This window comes from Zonotrichia albicollis, unplaced genomic scaffold (assembly GCF_047830755.1).
Source record: "Zonotrichia albicollis isolate bZonAlb1 unplaced genomic scaffold, bZonAlb1.hap1 Scaffold_254, whole genome shotgun sequence".
Taxonomy (NCBI): domain Eukaryota; kingdom Metazoa; phylum Chordata; class Aves; order Passeriformes; family Passerellidae; genus Zonotrichia; species Zonotrichia albicollis.
In genome coordinates, this window is record NW_027428428.1 from 6785227 (window position 1) to 6808189 (window position 22963).

At 56.5% G+C, this 22963-nt stretch overlaps 1 protein-coding gene and 1 long non-coding RNA gene across 4 annotated transcripts in view; one reads left to right on the top strand and one right to left on the bottom strand.

The window, feature by feature from the left end:
* Positions 1–22753, top strand: part of LOC102069031 (uncharacterized) — a 34223-nt gene extending 11470 nt beyond the window's left edge. The window contains exons 2-12 of one of the 3 annotated variants that reach the window (XM_074534123.1): positions 8307–8373; positions 14043–14114; positions 14316–14387; positions 14475–14576; positions 15011–15118; positions 15807–15878; positions 15967–16038; positions 16127–16225; positions 16666–16740; positions 19858–19898; positions 21310–22753. In XM_074534123.1, the coding sequence (XP_074390224.1) occupies positions 8316–8373; positions 14043–14114; positions 14316–14387; positions 14475–14576; positions 15011–15118; positions 15807–15878; positions 15967–16038; positions 16127–16225; positions 16666–16740; positions 19858–19877 (750 nt within the window). In that variant the 5' untranslated portion in view covers positions 8307–8315 and the 3' untranslated portion in view covers positions 19878–19898; positions 21310–22753. The remainder of the gene's footprint in view (positions 1–8306; positions 8374–14042; positions 14115–14315; positions 14388–14474; positions 14577–15010; positions 15119–15806; positions 15879–15966; positions 16039–16126; positions 16226–16665; positions 16741–19857; positions 19899–21309) is intronic. The other 2 variants (XM_074534124.1, XM_074534125.1) reach the window with 2 other exon arrangements.
* On the bottom strand, positions 1471–3293 carry LOC141727838 (uncharacterized). Its single transcript, XR_012578677.1, has 3 exons — positions 3080–3293; positions 2743–2798; positions 1471–1783 (listed from the first exon to the last, which is right to left on the bottom strand). It is a non-coding gene; the product is annotated as an uncharacterized LOC141727838 (long non-coding RNA).
* Positions 22754–22963: the final 210 nt, after the last annotated feature.

Genomic DNA, 22963 nt, shown 5'->3' on the forward strand with positions numbered 1-22963 from the left:
AATCCTTGGTGGTCCATCCACCCATAGATGAGGTCTCCAAATGTGCCCTGAAATTGGGTCCAGCTCTTAGAGGCCTAAAAGAGCAAGTCCAAGGGACTTGATGATATTTTTTTGGCCCAGAAAGCCCTGCAGCTGATGGCACACTTCACAATCAGCAGGGGACACAGCTAGGCCAAAGCCCAGACCTCTGCTGGGAGCCTTTCTCCTCAAATACCCTTCAAGCAGACCTCCATGCAAGTCACTTGGGAAAGTTTCTTCTAATGATACATTTCTGGCACATAACTGCACAGGGTTATGTGAAAGATTCTAAAGCAGCTGCTGTGGAGTCAAAGAGCCAGCACTAAGAGTCCCTGTCATCTCTTTGTAGCTAAATCCCACTTTGGGGGATTCGAGGGGGTTTGGAACGAGCTAGAGAACAGACCTCTGAGTGTTTTAGATGATGCCATTGCCTTCTCTTCTACATAAAAAGGAAGGGTGAGTTTGTCTCACATCGGCACTGCATGGCTCACAAGGCTGCAAGACTTGTAGTTACAAGAGCTTTGAAGGATTTCTTGGCCAAGAAGACACTGCCAACCAGGATATTTATGTTTTATGCCAGTCCTTCAATATTTCATCTTATGGACTCATGCTACAGTGTAAGCTTCCTTAGCCAATCATGTTATGACACACAAACCTACAGCACTGCATCCTAAGCTTCTTGTTTACCATTGTAACTACTTTTTTTTTTCTAGATCTTCAGCCCTAAAACTCTAAACTTTCCTCCACTTCAACCTTCCTCCCCGTGTCTCTGCTATAATAAACTAGAAATCCACATTCTTGCTTCTAGCACCTAAGTTTGGAAGCCCTTTCCAAGGTCTCCGATCAAATCCTGTCTTTAATTCTAAGCTTTGCTGACAAGACCAAAGGTCTGAGATTTCCCTGCATTTGGGTTTCCAACAACACCGATGCTGTTAGTTGCAGAGTGCCCAGGGTCCGCCTTGCAAGTCAACTCTGGCAGGATCAAAGCGGCTGCCGGGGGGCTGCTTGTGGCCTCTGACAGCCCATTGCCCAGGGCTTGCCAGCGCCCCAGCCCCTCAGGCTCTGCCCCAGCCCGGCCAAGCTTGCCAGCAGCAGCGCCGCAGCCCCACCGCAGCTCCAGAGCAGCCCCATCCAGAGGCACCTGGGAGCCCTCAGCAAGGCAGCCAGCAGCACACAGGCAGGAGGACACGGATGGTGCTTCCTGCCTGGCACAGGGCTTGTGGCCATCTCCAGGCACTGCTCTGGCAGGGATCCCCACAGCTCTGGCCCGTCCACTTGCTCTGTCACAAGCACAAAGGCTTCAGCAGAACCACCACAGGCCAAGGGGCTTCTGGCATTTCCCCTGCAACACTGCACGCCTGGGCATCTTGCTGAGCCCACGCACCCTTCTCCTCCTCTTCCCCTATGCCCTGCAGACCCTGGGCAGCAAAAGAAAGCTCCTGGGAGTCTGTATATTATAACACACTCTATATTTATACACTAAAGAAAAACAAGAAGAAGAAAAGAACAATCTTAAAGAAATGGAAAATTCCCGCTGGCTAAGGTGGCCTCAGTAGACAGAGGAATCAGCTTTCTGCAGAGCTCCAGCAGCGCAGCCAGCTGAACCCCAACAGAAGAGGCTGTGTCCTCCATGCCCAGCGGAGATGATCTTGCACCCTCTGGAAGACGGAATATCGCTCACTCTGCAGTGCCTGGAGGACATACAATGTTTGACGTGCCACGTCTGACACCGCACTGCTGGTGTCCTCCATCAGGTGCTCAAGGGCTGAAAGAGAAAGGAACAGAGCCATGGTCAGATCCCGGATCTGCGAGGAGCCGAGGAGATCCCCCTGCCCGGGCCATCCCAGCCGGCTCTAGCCATGGCCAGGAGGGAGCAGGGACCAACGGGAGCAGCCCGAAGCTGCTGGCCAGGAATCCCCCATGTGGCCCTGAAATCTCTGTGTGCTCTGCCCACGCTGCCCCTCATCCGCACAGGGAGCAGAGCCCTCCGCAGCCGGGGCAGGGCTTGCAGCTCCCCCGGCAGCCCCTGAAATAAACAGGGCCAGGAGACTTCTTCCCCTTTTTAATGCCTTTATTAAAAGTGATCAGCTCAGGATGGGGCGGGGCAGCTCGGCAGGGCTGCAGTCCCCGTCGCGTCTCCCATGGCGACTCAGAGGAGGATATGCGCAGCTCTGTCCACCAGGGGCAGAGCCGGGGGATCCGGTCCTCGTGGGAGCCTCTAGGGCGTGATGTCTCTCTCAGATCTTACCCTCCCAGCGTCTCCCAGCTACCTGGTCCCGGCATTGGGACGACTCTCTGCTCAGGGCGAGAGGGACTCCGCATCTCTGCAGGCTCAGCACTTGGCTCCTCATGTCCAGACATCATTTTAGTCTCTCAGTTCTTATTTGGCTCGTTGTTTTTGGGGTTTTCTCGTTGCATTTCGAGTCGTGGTCCCACAAAGCATTCTGGACTTTGCATAACCCCCCCCCACCCTCTCAGGTGTCTTCCCTATGCTGGAAGAGAGCACAGCCTCGAGGAAGGGCCATCTACCCCACCCAGCCAGGCCTTTTACTAATACAAAAGAGGAGATAAGCCTCAACGACCCGGTATTACAATAACAAAGCACTAAGAACACTGGCAGAGACAGATCTGGCTGCGTGTCTGTAACTCTTTCTCACAAAAAAAAATATTAACCGGATTTTTGTTCATAACAGCCCCCGCTGTCAGCCCGCTGCCCTCACTCACGGTTGCAGATGAGCCGGAGCTCTTCCTTCTTCCCCCTCAGGTGCCGCCCGCCATGCCTGTGAACATAGAGCCTGTCACGGCCCCAGCTGCACAGCTCCCTGCCAGCGGCGCTGCCGGCGTTGTGGCCACACGGGCTGCTGGCCCGGCAGGGCTCAGCCCGGTCCTTGCCACACGCTGCCGCCCCAGGGCACGGCTGCCAGAGGACGGCAGCAGCAATGCCCAGGTCAGGCGGGGCTCCACGGCGCCGGGCCCGGCTGGCGCTGCTGGGGCAGCAGGCGGGGGCGGGGACGAGCTGCGGCGGGCCGGGCCGGGGAGGGAGCCCGGGCTCGTGGCTTACCCGTGAATCTGATGGCTGCCGCTCGCAGAGACTCCTGTGGGCTCTGCAGGTAGGGCAGGGCCCGGCGCAGGTGCTCCGCCGCTCTGCTCCTGTCCTCTGCCAGCTGCAGAGAGCGGTAGGAGGGAAGGGTTGGCGCGGGCTCAGCCCCTGGGCCGGACGCTGCCTGCGCCCAGCCCCCGCCTCCCCTGGCCGCACAGCCCTGAGGCGCGGCCAGCAGCGGCCGGCGCCGGGCTCCCGAGAGGAGGGGACAAAGGGCCGGCTGCTGCCCGGGGAGCCGCGGTGCCGCCCCGAAGCCCTGTCAGGCCGGGGCTCCATCGTGAGCTAGGAGAAGAGACCACGCGGCCTCTGGGTGCAGCACCGGGCAGGGGCACAGCTACCCGCCCTGCACACTGAGCACTGCGCTCAGGGGGCTTCTCCGGGCTAAGGCTGGGGCTTGCAGGCCCTCCTTACCAGGCACTCGCTGAACTTCCACAGATTCTGCCTCTTCACCAGTCTTTGAAGATCCCTTTTTTTTAAGAACTCGGCCACAGAAAGCAGCGTTTCCTGAGAAGCCTGGGGAGCAGCAGAGACTTGGAGATGGCCCCACAGCGCAGGGTGCAGGACCTGCGTCCCTGTGCCAAGGCCTGGAGGAGGCTGCAGCTCGGCAGGTGCCAGAGCAGGAGGCAGCCAAGCCCCCTGCCAGGGGAACAGCAGCAGCCCACAAATCCTCACCTGTGCATCAAGCCACTTCTCATCATGGCAGTGGAAAAAGAGGGGCAGCAGGCTCTGGCAAAGAGGTGTCTTCAGGGCCTTTTTTTCCTTTTCCCTTTCTGGAAGAGTCACCAGTGTTCGGAAGAGCAGTATGGAGAGCCGCTGCACCTGGCTGTGGTTCTGTATGGAAGGAAGAAATAAAGACCTCAGCATCGGCTGCACGGGGCTCAGCCTGGCACAGGCCTGCAAATTCACAGGGCACTAAGTGTCCGGACAGCACCCAGTGGCAGTGGATGGGAGCAGTGAGACTTATGTGGTCAAAGAGTGGCAGCACCTCAAGCAGCTGCAGTGTGATGGGGCGGGGCATCAGCATGTCATTGTCCAAGACGATAAAGCTGAGTAGCATGACTGTCATGCTAACTATCTCTCCATCTGCATCCCACAGGAACTCAACAAGACTTTCAGTCAGGCTCCACATTTTTTCAGCCTGTGTGGAACACAAGTTTGTGAAATGCCATCCTGCTGCCACAGGGCCCAGAGGCCAAAGACCTGTCGCGAAGCACTCGGGCAGCTGAAGCGGGAGGCAGGAGAGCTGGGAGCAGCTACCCCAGCGCCTGAAGCCCAGGCAAGGCCAAGCGACTGCGTTGCCCAGCCCCACGCTGCCTGCGCATCTTCAGCCACTGCCCCGTTCTCACCATCAAGGGATTCTTGCCCAGCACTACGAGGCCTCGGAGTGCCAAGTAATGTGTGGCCCTGTGCTTGCTCTGCAGGTTCTGTGCCAGGATCTCTAGAACACTGTCACTGCATTCCCTCAAGTCCAGGCACTCGAGGACCTGAAAGGCACAGGGCAGTGACAGGGAGCTGGCAGGCAGGAGCCCGGAGCTGCACAGGGCTGGGCCCAGGCAGCAGCACAGGGCACAGGCACCGTCCTGGCAGCTGTGGCTGCGAGATGGCAGCGAGCTGGGAGGCCGCTCAGCCGGGCAGCACTGGCCTTGAGGCTCACCTCCACAAGGAATGCCAGGGCAGGGAAATCCCAGTATGGCATCTCTTCACCGAGCATGGCGAGCAGGTAGAATGCAACCACGGAACAAAAGTGTATGGCTGAATGGCAAAGTATCCTGACGAGAGGAAAAGGAAACCAGACCCTGAGCTAGTGGGGCAAATCTCTCCCAGGAGTGACTCACAGAGTTCTCATCTTTCCCCACCACCTTTCCAGCAAGGGGGCCTGGGCCATTTGGGAGTTGGTTGCTCATGGGCACCCTCCTCTCCCAGCCTTTTCCTGTGTGCTTGGCCGTCCCTCAGTGACAAGGCCCTCTGGCCCATGACCACGGGGACTTTGTGGGACACCCTGGGCAGTGAGCACAAATGTCAGAGGCAGTGGGGAGAAGGGGGTCTCACCTGGCCAGTAGAGCCACGGCAAAGTGGTAGGTGTCAAGACAGAGCAGCATGTCCCAGGCACACCTGCACTCCATTGCCACCACCACATCCTCACAGCAGAGAAGGCAGAACAGGGACTTCAGGGTCCGCACAGCAAACCTGTGTGCACAGCAAAGCCCAGGTCACCCTGGCAGCACTGGCTCCTTGGCAGGCCACGTGGCAGGGACCAGAGGAGTGGCATGGAGCACCTGTTGGGGCTGGTGGCAAGGCCGTGCTCTTCCTGGCATCCCTTCCAGAATGTATCGACCTCCTCTGGCATATCCAGAGTGCTGAAAAACACTTGGAAGAGGAGATGCACAAACAGCTGGGGGAAATACACCTTTAATATCCGTGGCAGACAGGGCACCTGGAGGATCTTCCACATCACCACTCCTGTTGCCTGCAAAGGACAAAGCCCCCCGAGACAGCGCTCAGTGCCGAGGTGTCCGTGTGGCAGGGCCCAAGTATGGCAGGGAGAGGCCCGGAGAGACCTTGGCAGGGGGAGCACGGGGCCCGGTGGGCCTGATGCTGCCCCTGGGCCAGGTTTCAGGCCCAGGGGCCTGAGGCAGGGAGATGCAGTGGGAGAAGGAGGATGGAGAGCTGCTGGAGAGGCGGCCTCGGGGCCAACAAAGTCCAGTGTCAGAAACTCACAGCCAGGGCAAAGACACCCATTTCGTCCCCATCGTCCCCATCGGACATGCTGTGCTCTGGCCAGCTCCCCAGCACATTCAGGAGGATCAGCTGCGCCAGCTCTGCAGTCCTGGCTGAGCCCATGATGCTCTTTCACATGGCCATGGCAGCTCTGTGGGGTCAGAGCTCTGTCTCAGGGGGGTCTCAGACACAGCACTGGGGGGAGCTGAGCTGGCTCAGTTCTGCCTCTGCCCACTGGCCCCCTGCCAGCAGCAGCCAGGCAGCCCAGTCCTGTGGGGAGAGAGCCCTGAGGGGCAGCAAGGGAGCATGGCAGCAGGCTCAGGGGCTGACATGCCAGGGCTGTGAAAGGCAGCAGCCAGAGGGCCCTGGAAGTCTCTCTTCGTCAGACACCTGGGGCAGGCTGTACAGGGTGATGGGCTGGGGAGGCCTGAGCCCTCTGGGCAGGTGGGCCCCATACCTGTCACAGGACGGGGCCACACGCAGGAGCGTCATCACTCATCATCTGGCTGTGCTTCTGTGAGATCCAGCAGGGCCTCATGCAGCCTGTGCTCAGCACAGTCATTGGCCAGGAGCCACTGGTGGATGAACCTCACCATGGCGGGCACCTGGAGAAGGCACAGGGAGACTTGGAAAGCTGCCAGAGGGAGCAATGCTCCCAGCTTCCCCAGAGAAGTGCTTCCCTTCCCAGCCCACTGCCGTGTGGCCCCAAAGGCTCACAGCAACCAGCATGCGTGGCTTGGGAGGCCAAGCAATTCCTGGGAGGATCAAACCCTGCCCACAGGCTGCTTACTTGGTTTGGATAGTAAAAATTTTCCTCTACAAGCATACACAGGAGGGCCGTGCTGGGCTTGGTTTGGAAGATGGGAGAGTAGGGTCTGAGCCCAGTGCCCATGGCGATGGTCTCTTCCTCCTGCATTCTCTTGATGAATTTGCAGACAAACTGTAGGAGAAGGGCAGGAAGCCGGGGATGCTGATGGAGTGCTGCACACATGGTGCTGGGCTGAGCATGGACAGCAGGCCCAGCCCAGGTGGGGGTGGCTGCAGGTACCTGCGCTGTTCTGCGGAAGCGGCCATGCCTGCATTCCTGCTCTTGTGTGCGCTCCAGGGCTGCATCTGGCAAAGAGTGAGCACAGCCAGAGCTGAGGGGCTGCGGGAGGGGCCGGAGAACACAGCCCAGCCCTGCACTCCCCAGGCAGGGACAGCCCCGGCATGCCCCAGGGGATGGAGCACGGCCACTGTGGGGTGTCTGCCCGGCCCCTCTTCTGTCCTGTCCGTAGGCATTTCCCCAGGGGATGGCATGGCATGGCATGTCATGGCATGGCATGGCATGGCATGGCATGGCATGGCATGGCATGGCATGGCATGGCATGGCATGGCATGGCATGGCATGGCATGGCATGGGGCCAAGCTGGCTGCAGGCACCAGTCCCACAGTCAGGCTCTGCCACTCACCCTCCTGCGATGGATGGAACGGCACCACCTCCTCGGTCTCCTGTGATGGAGCAGCTCCATGGCCTTCTTCCTCCTCCTCCACCCAGGCCATTTTGGGCACTATTGGGAGTCTCTGCTCCATATCTTTGACTGGATTTGTGGCAACTTGCAGGAGGGATGCCCTGGAAAAGCTCGAAGTCACCAAGTCCTGCAGTTGTGCCTGGAAGGCACCTTCAAGAGAGAAGCCGCAGGAAGGCTGCAGGACAGCAAGTCCTGCACTCGGTCTCAAGGGCTCCTGCCACAAGGACAGGGGACTCCTGACAAGGACTATGATATGGCCTCAAGGGCACCTGCAGAAGAGAAGCCTCAGGGAGACCACGGGTCAGCAAGTCCTGTGGTCTGGCCTTGAGCTCAGCTGCAGGAACAAGGCCTCAGAAAAGCTCCAGGTGGGATACGAACGAGTGCGCTGTCGTCAAGGTCCGCTCAAATGAACAGGTGACGGATAATTTTTTGGTGCAAAAATAACCAACAAGGCACAGGGGCTTTGCAGTAACAAATCAACAAAATGCAATTGTATTGATAATAACCACAGCTGAATATGTGTTTGTTTAGGGAATCTGGGGAAGAAAAGGGTAAGACAAGGGAAGGGGGAGGAAAGAAGGTGTTGTTGTCCTTCGGGGATCCAGCTGTCAAAACTCACTGGTGCACGTCTCGGGAAGATCTCAGAGGACGGTTGGATTGCACCCCAAAAATATACCATTTTTCATTGAGGGAAGGGCGGCCAAAATTAGGTTTCCATGGGGGAAAAAAGAATAGGAACAGGAGGAGGGGGAGAGGTTATTCCATTGTTTTCATGGCCAAATGCTCACAGGTACATTTATTCTGGGCAGTTTTTCCCCCCCTCCCCGAGCAGGGGTGGGGGTGGTCAGTCCCAGTCTCTGGAAGGGGGTGCCAGGGGGGTGCCAAGGAGGTTTCTTGTCTTGTCTTGGCTCCTTTATGAGAGGATTTGCATCTCTGTTTGTCTGTCATGGTGGTTGCAGGCAGGCAAGATGGGTCTTCTCTTGGAGGGGGGAGCCACCCCAGAGCTCAGACCAGCCAAGTCAGGAGGTAAGGAGAAAGTACAGATCCATTGTTCAGAAAACAGCTGCATGCCCCTTTCGAATACAGCATGGCATGTTCTGCAAACACCACATGTGAACACACTGAATAAGCATGAGACTTTCTCTCCCATCTGGCTCAACAGTTTTTAACCTTTTGGTGGTCTTTTCTCATGACAATTGTGAGGCAAAAAATGAAAGATTTTCGGATAGACTCTCACACTCAGGAGCAGCCCAGCACCCTCCAGCCCCTCCTGAGTCCAACATGTCATTTCCTCTGCCCCCGAGCCCCCTGGCCATGCCCTCTAAACAACACAGACATCGACCCACCTCTGCACAAGTGGCGTATGGCCCCTTCTTCTATTGCAATAAAGAGATGGAGCTGACAGCCAGTGTCTGGGTGGCATCAGCAGCAAAGCCCAGCTGGCAGCAGCACTGGCTGAGCTCCATGGCCAGGAGCAGCCGTGGATGCCCACAGTGTGGGCAGGCAGGAGCCAGGCAGGGGCTGCTGTGACCAGCGGCGGGGTCCCGAGGGCTGGGGGAGGGGGAGCCCAGGGGGCAGGCAGCAGCATGGGGCTCCTAGAAAAAGCAACCCCATTTGCTTAGTTTTTCAGTTTTAGAAATTAGAAATTTGTAGAAATATTTCAAAATAGTTTTTCTGTAGAGAGACATCCCCAAATATTTCTTCCCAATTCCTATAGTCATTAGAGATTTTTCTAAATAGTTTTAGAATCCAGGAAAAGTGACCTCATTTTGTCTTCACTTTTCATCTTTAGAAATATTTAGAAATATCTTTTGTAGAGAGAAATCCCTAAATGTTTCGTTCCTGTTTCCACAACCCATCTGTATTTTTGAAACTAGTTTTAGAGTTCTGGAAAATATTTTCCCCTTATACAATGAGAAATGAAATTTCATTTCAGTGGTAATCTTTATTCTAGGAAGAAGTAAGACCCCTTCATCCAGCCAGCCTGCTGCAGAGGCTCTTTTCCCACGGGAGCTTTGCACCTAGTCACAACCAACATACATAAAACCTTTTCCCAGATATTTCGGGGGATTTTTGACAAGCTCCCGTCTTAGTCTTCTCAGAAAAACTTTGAGCACAGTAGGAATGTCTTCAAGTTACCATCTTTGTTTGCTTCAGGTGGAACTCCTTCAGTTCTAGAGCAGGGCCTTCTCTCAGCTTCCTGCTGGCCCCGGGCTCTCCTCCCGGCTTGCTGGGCTTTTTTGGGTGGCACAGCCTGTGCCAAGGGGCGGCAAAGTGCCTGCAGGCCCCAGTTCTGGGGAAACGGAGAACATCCTGCCCACATCCACCGTGCTGCCAGCGCAGCAGTGCAGCACAGCACGGGCTGACGCTCCCCATTGCTCCCACAGGTGCAGCTGCAACCACAGCACGTGTTCCCTATTCCCCGAAGGGAATTGATTTTTGTCAGGGCACACACTGTTGGCTAGAGTTTATGGCAAGCCTGTCTTTTCTCTGGCATGCAGGGTATGGGGGACTCCTGTAATGCTGGCAGATGACCGGGATCCATCATGAGGCACATGAGCTGAAGGGACGGGTCTTGTGCGTGTTGAGTTTTGTAATAAGACTGCGGGGCTTTGGGTCCCTTGGAAGTGGTGCGTGTGGCTGGAGTTCCTCATGAGCTTCTAATGGGGATTTGGGATGTTTTCTATGGTGTTCAAGTGACTGCAGACATCTGTAAGGCTGGCAGGGGCTTGACTTCCTTGCGATTACCGTGGTGGTTTATTGCTTGCTGTCAAGGCCTGGAGAAGAGCTGAGTCCTTGCTAAGGTGGGCAGGATGCTGGGTTCTTTTGTGAGGCACACAAGGCCGTCTTGGGGTCTCTGCATTGGTGTTCACGGATTCCTTGTGAGGCACACAGGGATATTTTGGAGTCCCTGCTGAGGGGTGTAGGGATCCCTCATGAGGCACAAGGGAGTAATGATGGTCTCTACTGAGGCTTGCAGGAGTCCCTTATGAGGTGTGCAGCGGAGTTTTTCAGTCTCCTCAGCGCAGCAAAAATCCACTCTTGGTCGACGCTGTGCAAAGTCAGCAGGAAGCTTCTTGCAAAGCCTCGGCCCCAGCCTGCGGGCCCAGTGGGTGGGTGGAGCCCCTCCTTGGGGCCGTGCGAAGCCTCTGGAGCCGCCGTGCCCCTGTCGGGCCAGCCCCAGCCCCGGTGGGGAAGGGCCGTGGCCCCGGGCTCCGCTGAGGCTGGCAGGCTGCGCTGCAGGCACAACAACAGCCATGCTACACCCTGGCCCTGTGCTGCAGTCCAAGGCATTTACAGCCATGGCCGTGCCCTGGAGCACAGGAGGCCTACAGGGCAGAGGAAAAGCATAGTGGGGAGGAGAAAGAGCAGGGATGAGATTGCCCTTGAAAGGCAGAGGCGCTCTGGGGCCCACTCCTGGCCAGGGAGCCTGCCCAGAGCAGTGCCCTGCTGGCCAGGGCCTTGAGGGGCAGCTGTGCAGCTGGGCCAAGCTGTGCCAGCAGCTCCAGCCGTGCTGGGGAGCCTTGCAAGCTCTGGGCCCTGCTGTGCAGGAGGCTCCCTGTGTGCCACTGGCAGCTGGGGCCTCAGCCACCTCCTATCTTCACAGGAGTGTCTCTGCAGCTTCACAAGACTTGCCAAATAACTCAGCCAGGGAGAACTGGACCTGTAATCTCTCATTTCCATGCCAGTGTTCATTGTTCCTGCCATGTCTGCAATACCAGTTTGTTGCTGGGGTCATGCTGTTGCCACCACCACCCAGAAAAGGACCCTCTGTCCCCAGTGGGGCTGGCTCTGCTCTACAGCCAGGTCCGGAGGTGCAGCCCTCCAGAACGGGAAAGGCCTGATTACAGCAACATCTTTGGGCTTCAGCTCATGTGTCCGTGAGCTACCACCAGCACAGGCTGAGCTGCTTGTCTAGGCCCGGCCATGGGTGGGCAGGCAGTGGCCGAGCATGGGGCTCCTGAGACACCTTTTTTTGGCTTAATTCTTCATTTTATTAATTAGAAACTTTTAGAAAAAGGTAGGCTTTATTTTTTTCCTAATAAAGAAATCACCAAAAATTTGTTCCCCTTTTTCCATAGCAGTTTTTACAAAGTAGTTTTAGAATTCAGAATAACTTTGAACATTTTTACACTTCTAGAATCAATTGGACTTGTCATCTTGCATCTCCGTGCCAGTGTCCATTGTCCCTTCCCCACAGCTGCATTACCAGCTTATTGCTGGGGACATGCTTTTGCCTCCACCACCCAGAACAGGACCCTCTGTCCCCAAAGGTACTGGCCCTGGTGTCCAGCAAGGCCAGGAGGTGCAGCCCTCCTGCCAGGGAAGGGCCTGAGTCCACCAACATCTTCAGCCTTCAGCTCAGATGTCTGTGTGCTACCACCAGTGCTGGTGGAGCTGCTTGTCTGGGCACAGCCAGGGCTGGGCAGACAGCAGCTGGGCACGGGGCTCCTGAGAAAAAGCGACCCCATTTTGTCTTCATTTTACATTTTTACATAGCAGAAATTGTTCAAAATATTCAGAAACAGTTTTTGTAGAAAAAAAAATCTCCATATAATTCTTCCCTTTTCCCACAGGAGTTCAGGATTTTTCAAAGTAGTTGTAGAATTCTGAAAAATGTAGAACACTTTAATACTTGCAGAATAAAAAATAAAACTTCATTTAATTGGTAATCTTTACTCTAAGAAGAACTAAGTCATCACAAGGCACCTAGCATACTGGAGAGGCTCTTTTCCCACTGGACATTCTTACCAAGCTACAACAACCAACCTAAAACCTTTTCCCTGATATTTTCTGGGATTTCTGAGAAGCTCACCTCTCAGTCTTCAGAGGCAAACTTTGAGCACAGTGGGAATCTCCTGCTGTGCAGGAGGGTCTCTGTGTGCCAGCAGCAACTGGGAGCTCAGCAACCTCCTGTTTCAACAGGCGTCCGTCTGCAGCTTCACAGGAGTGGCCAAAAGCCTCAGTCTGGGACACCTGTACGAGACATTCCCCATCGCCATGCCCATGCCCTGTCACAGTTGCTTTACCAACTTGTTGCTGTGCAGGTGCTGCCACCACCCAAACAAGGTCCTCTCCCCCTGAAGGCACAGGCACTGATCTCTGGCCCCTACTGAAGGTGGGCAGAGCTTGGCCCAGCATTTCTGTTGCAATAAAGAGATGGAGCTGTCAGCCCAGTGTCCGGGTGTCAGCAGCAGCAAAGCCCACCTGGCAGCCGCACTGGCTCAGCTCCGTGCCCAGGAGCAGCCATGGATGCCCACGGTGTGGGTAGGCAGGAGCCAGGCAGGGGCTACCGTGACCAGTGGTGGGGTCCTGAGGGCTGGGGGAGCCCATGCTGAGCGTCCCAGGGCTGAGGGCACATTTCCTTCCCTGGCATCATCTGGGCCTGGACCTCCTCCAGTGGCAAGCCCAGGAAAAGAGGGAAGCCATCAAGAGCATCTCCATGGACACAGTCTGACCCACAATGTCAGCAGGTGACAAATAAGGTTTTGCTGAGCAATGGACCTGGGATACACAAAAACAATCAAGGCAGTCCATTTGTACAGATGCGGGCACACTCTGGGGGTACAGCTGAGGCCATGAGGTCACAGCAGGCTCAGGGGTCACAGCAGGTTGAGGTCACAGTTGGCTCTGAGGTCACAGAGGTGCCAGAGCCCTGTGGTTGCACAGCAGCAGATGGAGCGAGCACTCAGTCCTTGAGCACAACTGTTGCGGCAGCAGCGGCGGTGGCAGCAGTGGTGCTGACATTGGGACAGCGGTGTCAGGACAGCGGTGGCAGCAAGAGCTGCGGGACTGGCAGAGGGCAAGGCACCATGGCCCTTGCTCTGCGCCTCTTCCTCCTGCTCCTCCTGGCTGTGGCCCTGCCTGCCAGGGCTGCCCAGGCTGCTCCGCTGCAAGGGTGGCGAGCAGGTGACCCGGCAGCCTGGCTCCCCTTTCCCGGGACAGCGCTCCCTGCTCCCCTGGAAGCGCTGGGGATGGTTTCCCCAGGCCTTTAAGGAGGGTTGCCTCTGGGGGAGGGAGAGAGCACCCAGGGCCCTGGGCAGCCCCCGTTTCCTCTCCAGGAATGTGTCAGAGGGCCTGCAAAGAGAGACCAGGAGCCAGGCCAGAGCTCCTGAGGCCCCTGTGCAGTCTGGCCTTGTCCATTCACTCCTGGCTCCCGTAGCCTTAACCAACCCCCTTGCAGCGCCCTGTTCCCAAAGGCAGAAGGGGATCCCAGCACACAAAGGAAATGGTTCAGGTCTTTGCTCCATTCTAGATTCGGATCACGCCTTGGAAGATTTGGAAGTCCAGGTGAATGACACTTTGAATGTCTTGGCGAATGCCAGAGGCAAGTTCTGAATTTCCCTTTTTACTGGCAAAATAATCAGTGTCCATGTGGCAAGAGCTCACCCATCAGCCATTTTTGTTAACGTTAAGTCAGGGCTGAAGAATTCTGTAAACCTTGCCCAGCTCCTTTCTGGAGCACTGAGGGATCCCACAGGATTGCTGTCAGTGGGAGGAAGGAGCATTTAGCTGTCCATCCTCCTCCTGTTTGCAATGCCACGGTGTCCTTCCGTGTGCTCTGTGCAGTCACAGAGAAGAGTAGAATGGTCAGGGGCCAGGCCTAGGGCTGTGCCCCAGGGCTGAGCCTTGCCTGCAGCCCGAGGATCTGCTGCAGTGCCACGGGTGATGTTCTGTCCTGCCTTTCTTTGCAGCTGAACCTGTTGGTGAAGGTGATCTGGATTCCCAAACCACAACCACGACTGAGCCTCTTGGAGATGGTGAGGGTAGGTCAAGGCCTTACCCCTGGAAGAGCTGCCAGCTCAGAGCCCAGAGCTCGGCCAGGGGGGCATCGCTGCAGGCGCCAGGACAGAGCCATGCACGTGTGTGCCCTCGCCCTGCGCGATCCGCTCACCGCTCCTGCGGCTCAGTGGTGCCCGTGCAGCTGAGCAGAGATGGCAGAAGCTTCTGTGGCTGATGTGTTACAGATGTGTCTGCAGGGAGGACTTTTCCTGTCCCTGTGATGCTTCCTATACAGAAGCCAGGCTCCGGTCGCAGGGGTGAGTAGTGTGTCCCTGCTGACCCCACAGGCTGAGCCCTGCTTTTTAGGCATCCATTCATGGGAAATGGAACTGTGTTGCTCTAAGGTCCTCCAAGGGGAAAGAACAAAGCTACAGGGCAGAAGAAACCCCATGAGCCATCTGAACACATGAGGGAAATGCTGAAGGAAATGCAGCAGGCAGGACAAGGTGGGTGCTTTCCCTCAGCCTTCACCTGAGGCCCAGCAGCCGAGGCTTTGGCGGCACATCTGGACACGCTGAGCCCGGCACAGCAGGAAGGGATCCATGACAGCCTCACTGCCCCGCTGCTGCTTCCACGCCCTGCAGGGCAGTTTCCCAGCCTGGCTTGGCTGCAGCTTCTCCCCAGCCTCTGCAGGAAGGCATTGGCCATCAGCTGACAGGCAGCCCAAACCGCACCACAGGCATGAGATGCCCTGCAATTTCCCATCTCCAGGCAAATCAGAAGGGGCATCTATATGGAGAAGGGAGAGCCCTGCCCTACCCAAAAAGTGGAAAGTGATTTCCTGAAGCTTAACCATGTCTTTGAGAGGCATTGCCTCCTGAAGGTGCCACCTCTCCAATGGGGAACAACCCAATCTGATCCAGCTCTCTCTTTTCTCCAGAAGCAGATGGAGAGGCTGTGCAGAAAAAAGCATTTCCTGGAGGAAGCGGTGGCTCATTGACAGCCGCTTCTGCAGGAAGGGAGGCGATGCCAGGCACAGTCACAGGAGGTAATTGCTGTGCCTCTAGGCCTGAGCCCAGCTGAGGCTTGAGCTGCCCTCTCTGCTGCTTGGCACTGTGGGCACAGCCCGGACAAGATGGGCACAGCTCAGAGGAATTGTTCCGAGCAGGCTCAGGGCACTCGGGTGCTGAGCTGTCCTGCTGGGCTCCTCTGTGGGAGACATGTCCCGAAACCTGGGAGCGGCTGCACGGGGTGCCCATGGTGGGGAAAGGGCAGGGGGGGAGATCAAGGCTCCAGTGTGTCCTGAGAGGGCCTGGTCATGTGCCCGTGTGCTGGGGCATTTGTCCCCGGGCAAAGACAGTTGGAGGGACAGAAGTAGGTAGAAAGGGAGGGAGAAAGGGCAGGTGGGATGGAGGGGGACAGGGGGATAGCTGTGGCACTGCCTGCTGCAGTTTTCCCCAGGGATTTAGCTAAAGTTGCAGCTGTGGAAGTGAGAGCTCCCAGGGCTCGGGGTTGCTTCAGCCGCCCCACCATGGATGTTGCACAGGGCATGGAAAGAGGGTGCAGAGTGACCAGGAGCCTGCCCAGAGCTCCTGAGGCCTTTGTGCTGTTTTACCTTGTCCATTCAGTCCTGGCTCCCGTAGCCTTAACCAACCCCCTTGCAGTGCCCAGTTCCCAAAGGCAGAAGGGGTTCCTTACACACCCTGAAAAATGTTCTCATCTGTGCTCCATTCTAGATGAGGTTGCTGCAAAGGCTTCTCCTTTAGACTGGTTGAATAAAGTTTTGAAGCCTTTGGAGCCTCCTTCAGGTATGTTCTCACTGTCCTACACAGTAATAATTGTTTACAACTTCACAGCAACCAGGTTACACAAGCTACTGTGGCTGTTGTGTTACAGATGTGTCTGCAGGGAGGACTTTTCCTGCCCCTCTGCTGATTCCTACAGAGAAGCCGGGCTCCAATCGCTGGGGTGAGTAGTGTTGTCCCTGCTGACCCCACAGGCTGAGCCCTGCTTTTGTGGCATCCATTCCTAGGAAATGGAACTACTTTCTGTTAAGGTCCTCTGAGAGGGAAGAACAAAACCCCAGGACACAAGAAGCCCCATGAGCTAAACAACATCCTGGAACGAATGGTGACAGAACTGCCCAAAGGGAATGGTGAGAGCATTTCCCTCAGCCTTGTCCTGGTGCTCAGCAGCCGAGGGCTCTGGCTGCACATCTGGACACACCATGCCTGGCACAGCGGGAAGGGATCCATGGCAGCCTCACTGCCCCGCTGCTGCTTCCATGCCCTGCAGGGCTGTTTCCCAGCCTGGCCTGGCTGCAGCTTCTCCCCAGCCTCTGCAGGAAGGCATTGGCCATCAGCTGCCACACACCCCAAACTCAGCAGGGATCTCCTGCATTTTCCTGGTCCCCAGTAACATCCTGAGGTGTGGCTGCTTGGAGGAGGGAGGGCCATAGCCAGCCCCAAAGGCCTGGGGGATCAGGATTTTCCGGATCCTTATCCATGTTTTGGAGAAATATTGCCTCATGAAGAGGCCACCTCCTGGATGTGCAATGATTCCATCTGATCCAGCTGTGCCTCTTCCTTTCTCAAGGGATGGACAGAGAGGCTCTATGGAAAGTGGCATTTCCTGCAGGAAGGGAGGCGATGCCAGGCACAGCCACAGGAGGTAATTGCTGTGCCTCTGGGCCTGAGCCCAGCTGAGGCTTGAGCTGCCCTCTCTGCTGCTTGGCACTGAGGGCACGTCCCGGACAAGATGGGCACAGCCCAGAGGAATTATCCCGAGCAGGCTCAGGGCACTCGGGTGCTGGACTGTCCTGCTGGGCTCCTCTGTGGGAGACACGTCCCGAAACCTGGGAGCGGCTGCGTGGGATGCCCATGGTGGGGAAAGGGCAGAGGCGGAGATCAAGGCTCCAGTGTGTCCTGAGAGGGCCTGGTCATGTGCCCGTGTGCTGTGGGAGGTGTTCCTTGGGCAGGTGGGCAAGCAGGAGGGACGGGCGGACGTTGGGAGAGACAGCTGTGGCACTGCAGATTTCCCCAAGCATTTAGTGAGGTTTTCCTGTGTGGGAGGGAGAGAGAGCCCCAGGGCCCTGGGCTGCTCCAGCTTCCCCCCAGGCATGTTGCACAGGACCTGCAAAGAGCGTGGAGAGTGACCAGGAGGCACAGGCTCCCACAGCCTTACCGCACCCCCTTGCAGTGCCCAATTCCCCTTGGCAGAAGGGGATCCCAGCACACCATGGAAATGGTTCTGTAGGATCTGTGCTCCTTTCTCGACTGGCACGTGACTTGGATTACTTGGAAATGCTGGTGAATGGTACTTTGAAGACCTTGCCAGATGTTGGAGGCATGTTCTGAATGTACCTGACAGAATAATCCGTGGCAGTGTGGCAAGAGCTTACTCATGAGCCAGTTCCCTTAAATTTCACTGAAGGCTGATCAGTTCTGGAAACCTTGCCCTGCTCCCTTCTGGAGCCCTGAAGGATTCTACAGGATCGCTGTCAGTGGGTGGAAGGGACATTTAGCTGTCCATCCTCCTCCCGTGTGCAATGCCACTGTGTCCTTCTCTGTGCTCTGTGCAGCCACAGAGAAGAGCAGAGAGGGAAGGGGCTGGGCCCAGGGCAGTGACCTGGGGCTGAGCCTTGTCTCAGCTCCTTTGCTACCCCCAGGGAGGCTGAGCTGCTTCTGTTGCCACTGCCAAGCCCTGGCCCTGCCTGGGGCCGGGTTTGGAGCTGCTGGCAGCTCCAGGGAGTCCATTCTGTTCCGACTGCCCCACAAGGGGCTCCTTCCATCCCAGTGTGGGCCCACTTCATTCATGAGGTCCCCCTGGCCCTGCTCCTGAGTGGAAGGCAGAGCCAAGGGAGTGCTTTGGAGGGCACCAATCACCCAGGGGCCCTCACTGCCACTCAGGCCTGAAGGAGAATCTTCAGCAGTGCCATTGGAGCTGTTGTGTCCTGCCTTTCTTTGCAGTGGAGCCTGTTGGTAAAGGTGATCTGGCTTCCCAGCCCACGTTCAGGATTGAGCCTCTGGGAGGTGGTGAGGGTAGGTCAAGGCCTTTCCCCTGGTAGACCTGCCAGCTCAGAGCCCAAAGCTCGACCAGGGGGGCATCGCTGCAGGTGCCAAGACAGAGCCATGCACGTGTGTGGCCTCGCCCTGCACGATCCACTCACAACATCTGCTCAGCACTGGCAGCTGTTTGGAGGAGCGTGGGCCCTGGCCCAGCTGAAAAAGCCCAGATGAATTGTTGATTTTACCCGATTTTGCATAAGCATGAGGTCCTGAACATGCCATCAAAGTTGTGGAGAATTGTTCCGTCTGTTAAGGTGTACTTTTTGTTTCTCAAGTGATGGGCCAAAAGTCAGGACAGAAGGAGGTGTTTCCATAACGAAGCAGAGGCCGATTGGCAGCCCCTGCTGCAGGAAGGAAGGCCAAGCCAGACACAGGCATGGACACGGGCACAGGCTCAGAAGGTAATTGCTGTGCCAGGCTCAGCGGGCTCAGCCATTGGCAGGGCTGCGTAGCTGCAGCTCTTCCACTGGGGCCTGCCCTTGCACGGCCCGGCCGCAGCCAAAGCTGAGGGTGCCTTTGGAGCTCGTTCACAGCCCCGGGGAAAGGTGACTCAAGCACCAATGTCCCTCCCACTGCAGCTGCTCCAGGGCTGGCCTTGAGTGCCCAGAGGCCAAAGGCACAGGAGCAACCCTGAGCGGGAGCCCTGCTGCGAGCCCAGGGCCAGAGCCAGCCTTGGCTCCCGACTGGGCAGGGGCTGCACTGGGTCCTGACAGAGCCTGACTCTGTGCCCTGGGGCTGGGGGAGCTGTCACGGGGCAGGGAGGGCCAGGGCTGGCAGTGCCTGCTCAGGGATGTGTTTGGCCCGTGGCCCTCCAAGCAGCGACTGCCCAAGAAGCGGCACAGCCCCCGGGCTCTCCTCCCGGCCTGCTGGGCTTTGTTGGGTGGCACAGCCTGTGCCAAGGGGCGGCAAGGTGCCTGCAGGCCCCAGCTCCAGGGGAAATGGAGAATGTCCTGCCCGCATCCACCGTGCTGCCAGCTCAGCATTGCAGCACAGCACGGGCTGACACTCCCCATTGCTCCCACAGGCACAGCTGGACCCACAGCACATATTCCTGATAACCAGAAGGGCCCTGGAGGGGGTTTCTGTAAGGGAACAGGCTTCTGGCTAGGGTTACTGGCAGGCCTGCTTGTCTTGGAGCTTATCTTCATCTTATGCTCTGTCCGAATTTGGACTTGCTGGAACGGAAAAGGGTGAGTGTTTAGTTCACCTTTCCCTCAAACAGCTTCTTTTGAAAGTTTACTTCAGACAGGAAACATTCCCAGTGAGGCTGCAGTGCAGGTGTGGCCAGTCCATGATTGTCCAAAGAACTCTGCTGAGGGTTCTGCTGCTGCCCAGAGCTTCCATTGGCCTCCTAATTGCTGGGCCTTGTCATTGGGGGCCCGCTGGGGCTGCAGCCAGCGCTGGCTCCCACTGAGGCTGCCTGGCCAAGAGCAGCCCCAGGGGCACAGGGCGGAGGCAGAGCAATGTGGGGAGGAGAAAGAGCAGGGATGAGATTGCCCTTGAAAGGCAGAGGCGCTCTGGGGTCCACTCCTGGCCAGGGAGCCTGCCCAGAGCCGTGCCCTGCTGGCTGGGGCCTTGAGGGACAGCTGTGCAGCTGGGCCAGGCTGTGCCAGCAGCTCCAGCCATGCTGGGGAGCCTTGCAAGCTCTGGGTCCTGCTGTGCAGGAGGGTCCCTGTGTGCCACTGGCAGCTGGGGCCTCAGCCACCTCCTTTCTCCACAGGGGCTCCCGTGCATCTCTAAAAGAGGAACCTAACAACTCAGGTAAAATGCTCTCGACCTGTTATCCGAATTTTGCACGTCTGCCCTCTCTGCCCTGCCATGGCTCCAGCACTGTCATGAACCCTTCCCAAAACCCACCCCTCCCAAACGAGACCCTCTGCCCCTGAGCCCCCTGGTCCTGTTCCCCAGCCAGGATTGAAGTTGGCCAGCCTCTGTCTGCTAGGGCAGGGCTTGGCCCACATTTGATGTTTTAATAAAGAAATGGAGTTGTCGCAGCTCTGTCCATGGGGTAGCATCATCAAAGCCCACTCAGCACCAGCACAGGCCAAGTTCCATGGCCAGGAGCAGCTGTGGATGCCCACGGTGTGGGCAGGCAGGAGCCAGGCAGGGGCTGCTGTGACTAGCGGTGGGGTCCCGAGGGCTGGGGGAGGCCATGCTGAGCGTCCCTGGGCTGAGGGCGCATTTCCTTCCCCGGCATCATCTGGGCCTGGGCCCCATGAGGCAGGCATGGATATTTTGGGGTCCCTGGTGAGGGGTGCAGGGATTTCTAAGGAATCACAAAGGTGTATTGATAGCCTCTCCTATGGTGTGCAGGGATGCCTCATGAGGTGTGCAGCGGGGTTACATTTGAGGTGGATTTTTACTCTTCTCAGCACAGCAAAGGGTCACTTGGCCGAGGTTTTGCAAAGCTGGGAGAAAGCCTCTTGCAAAGCCTTGGGCCCGGCCTGCAGGCACAGCGGGTGGGCGGAGCCCATCCCCTGGTGCCAAGCTGGGCTGCTCAGGCCGGGCCTGGCCGGGCCAGGCTCGGGCCCCGGCAGGGAAGGGCTGCGGCCCTGGGCTCTGATGAGGCTGCTGAGCTCCGCCCTGGCCCTGTGCTGCAGCCCAACACATTTACAGCCAGGGCCGTGCCCTGGCCCACAGGAGGCACCCAGGGCTGCAACTGAGGCGGCATGTCCGGTTTTCGGCTGTTTGGAGGGCCTGGAAAGGCCCGAGGTGGCCTTGGGGCAGCCCGCGTATCAAAGGACGAGAAGAGGCTTCAGTTCTTCTTTCGGTCTCTGTGTTTATTAATTGTTTATCTAAAAGATTTTCTTTCGGCCCGACAGAGGTCTGCTCAGCAGCCAGCCATGAGCACACTCCCTCCCTCCGGGGCGGTCACCTATCTTTATACCCAAAGTTGCGTATACAATATTTATTATTTTTCCCCAATACCTTTCACCCTTTTTGCCCGGTGCACTTTTAGTAATGACCAATCCCAAAGTGCCACCATCACCACAGAGGATGGAGGAGAAGAAGAAGAAGAAGAAGAAGAAGAAGAAGGACAGGACACGCCCCAGTTCCTCCATCTTACTTCTCTAAACCCCCCTGTACAGAAATCCTAAACCCTGTGTCTCACCCTCTAATTAACTAATCCCTTCACCATTCACCCCGGTGAAATCCTCCTATCCTCATACAGGTGTCGTCTCCTGTGTAGGATCAAAGTCCAGCCACCAAACACTTCTGGCAACATTCCAGGACTCCCGAGCCCCCCAAGGGTGGTCTCGGTGGCTCGGCACCTCAGTCCTGAGGTGCTGAGATCCCACAGCGGCACCTTCTCCAACCCAAGGGGGCTGGCTGTGTTCCTTTGGAGGATCCAGAGCCTTGTACTTCGGCCTGATGGTGCAAAGATCCCCCCCAGCATCCATGAGCCTGCAAAAATAAAGGCTTTGTGCTCGTTGGTATGTTTGCCCAATTATCCCATCATCAGAAAAACCAAACAATATTAGAGGGAGCAGCAATTTTAACGGAATAGTTTAGAAAATATATTAAATTGGATACACTTGAAATATTGACAATATAATTTGATTAAATATAAGGGATACTTTAGTTCCAATAATAGTGCATAAGCAAAAGATAACCGTGGGGCACGAGGTGCACAGTTCTTGGACCCTTGCCACCTCACGTACAAGCTTGCCAAGTGAAGATTCTCCCCTTCTATGCCTTATATCAATGGCATCTCCTCCCATTTTCGATTCATCACACTTCTACCCCCGCCCTCATCACCACCTTTACCGCGCATGCTCCACCCACTCGTTTTGCTGGTCGCACCCCTTTTTGGGGGTCGTCTTTGGATGAAGGCTCTCTTCTTCTTCGATGTCTTTTAATTCACTTTTGGGTTACGCATGTGCACCAAGCTAGCATAATACAAGCCAAAATGAATATAATATTATATTTACGCATCAAAGGAATAAATCTCTTATAGCTGGCATTTTTCTGGGACCCAACCCAGGTTTTCCTTTCTTTCTGTAAATTTTTAGTAATCAGATCCCTGCTTGGCTTCATTTGCTAAAAATCCCAAAAAGTATCAGCTTTTGTTGTGTGCAGCTGTCTGACTTTCCCAGGAGCATGACAGAGGTGTAAAGAGGGAAAATGCCAGGAAATGACGAAATGAGCCTGATCTGTGTGTTCAGGAGCAGAAAGGGAGCTGGGGGTACTTGTAACACCCAAAATGAGGGATGTGGGACTCCAAGGGCTCTCCAAAATGCAATTTATTGTATCCAAAACGCAGTTTACTCCATCCAAAATGCAATTTATTCCATTCAAGAGGTTACAGCAGTCCAGGATTGTGGGTGACAGGGCTGTGCCTACAGCTGTCAGCTACAGCTGCAGGCAGGCCTGTAGCAGGTAGGGCCTGGCGTTCGGAAGATCTCATGATGTTACAGGAAGACAGGGCCCCTGTCCCCTTAGATAAGAAAATTAACATAGGAATGCAGCCCCCTGAACCAGAGGCCAGTAACTTTCCATTTGCCCAGTAACTTTCCATCCCCTACTAACCATAGATGGTAAAGACAGACCCTCACCTGACATAGAAGCCCCTTAGACTATAAAACCCCATGAGAAGAGAGAATAAAGGCCTTTGACCGTCCACCATGTTGGTGTTAGCGTGTTTCTTAGGCCCGAGCGGCCCTGGGGAAATGGGCCGCCATGGTGTTTCCTGAAACCAGGTCGCCAGCCTTCTATCAGAAGGCAACATCTGGTGCCGAAAACCTGGGAAGCCGATCAGCGCCTGGGGAATGGGATTCGCCTGGACGGGAAGCAGCGGCTGTAGCGGCCGGCCCGACTACAGCGAG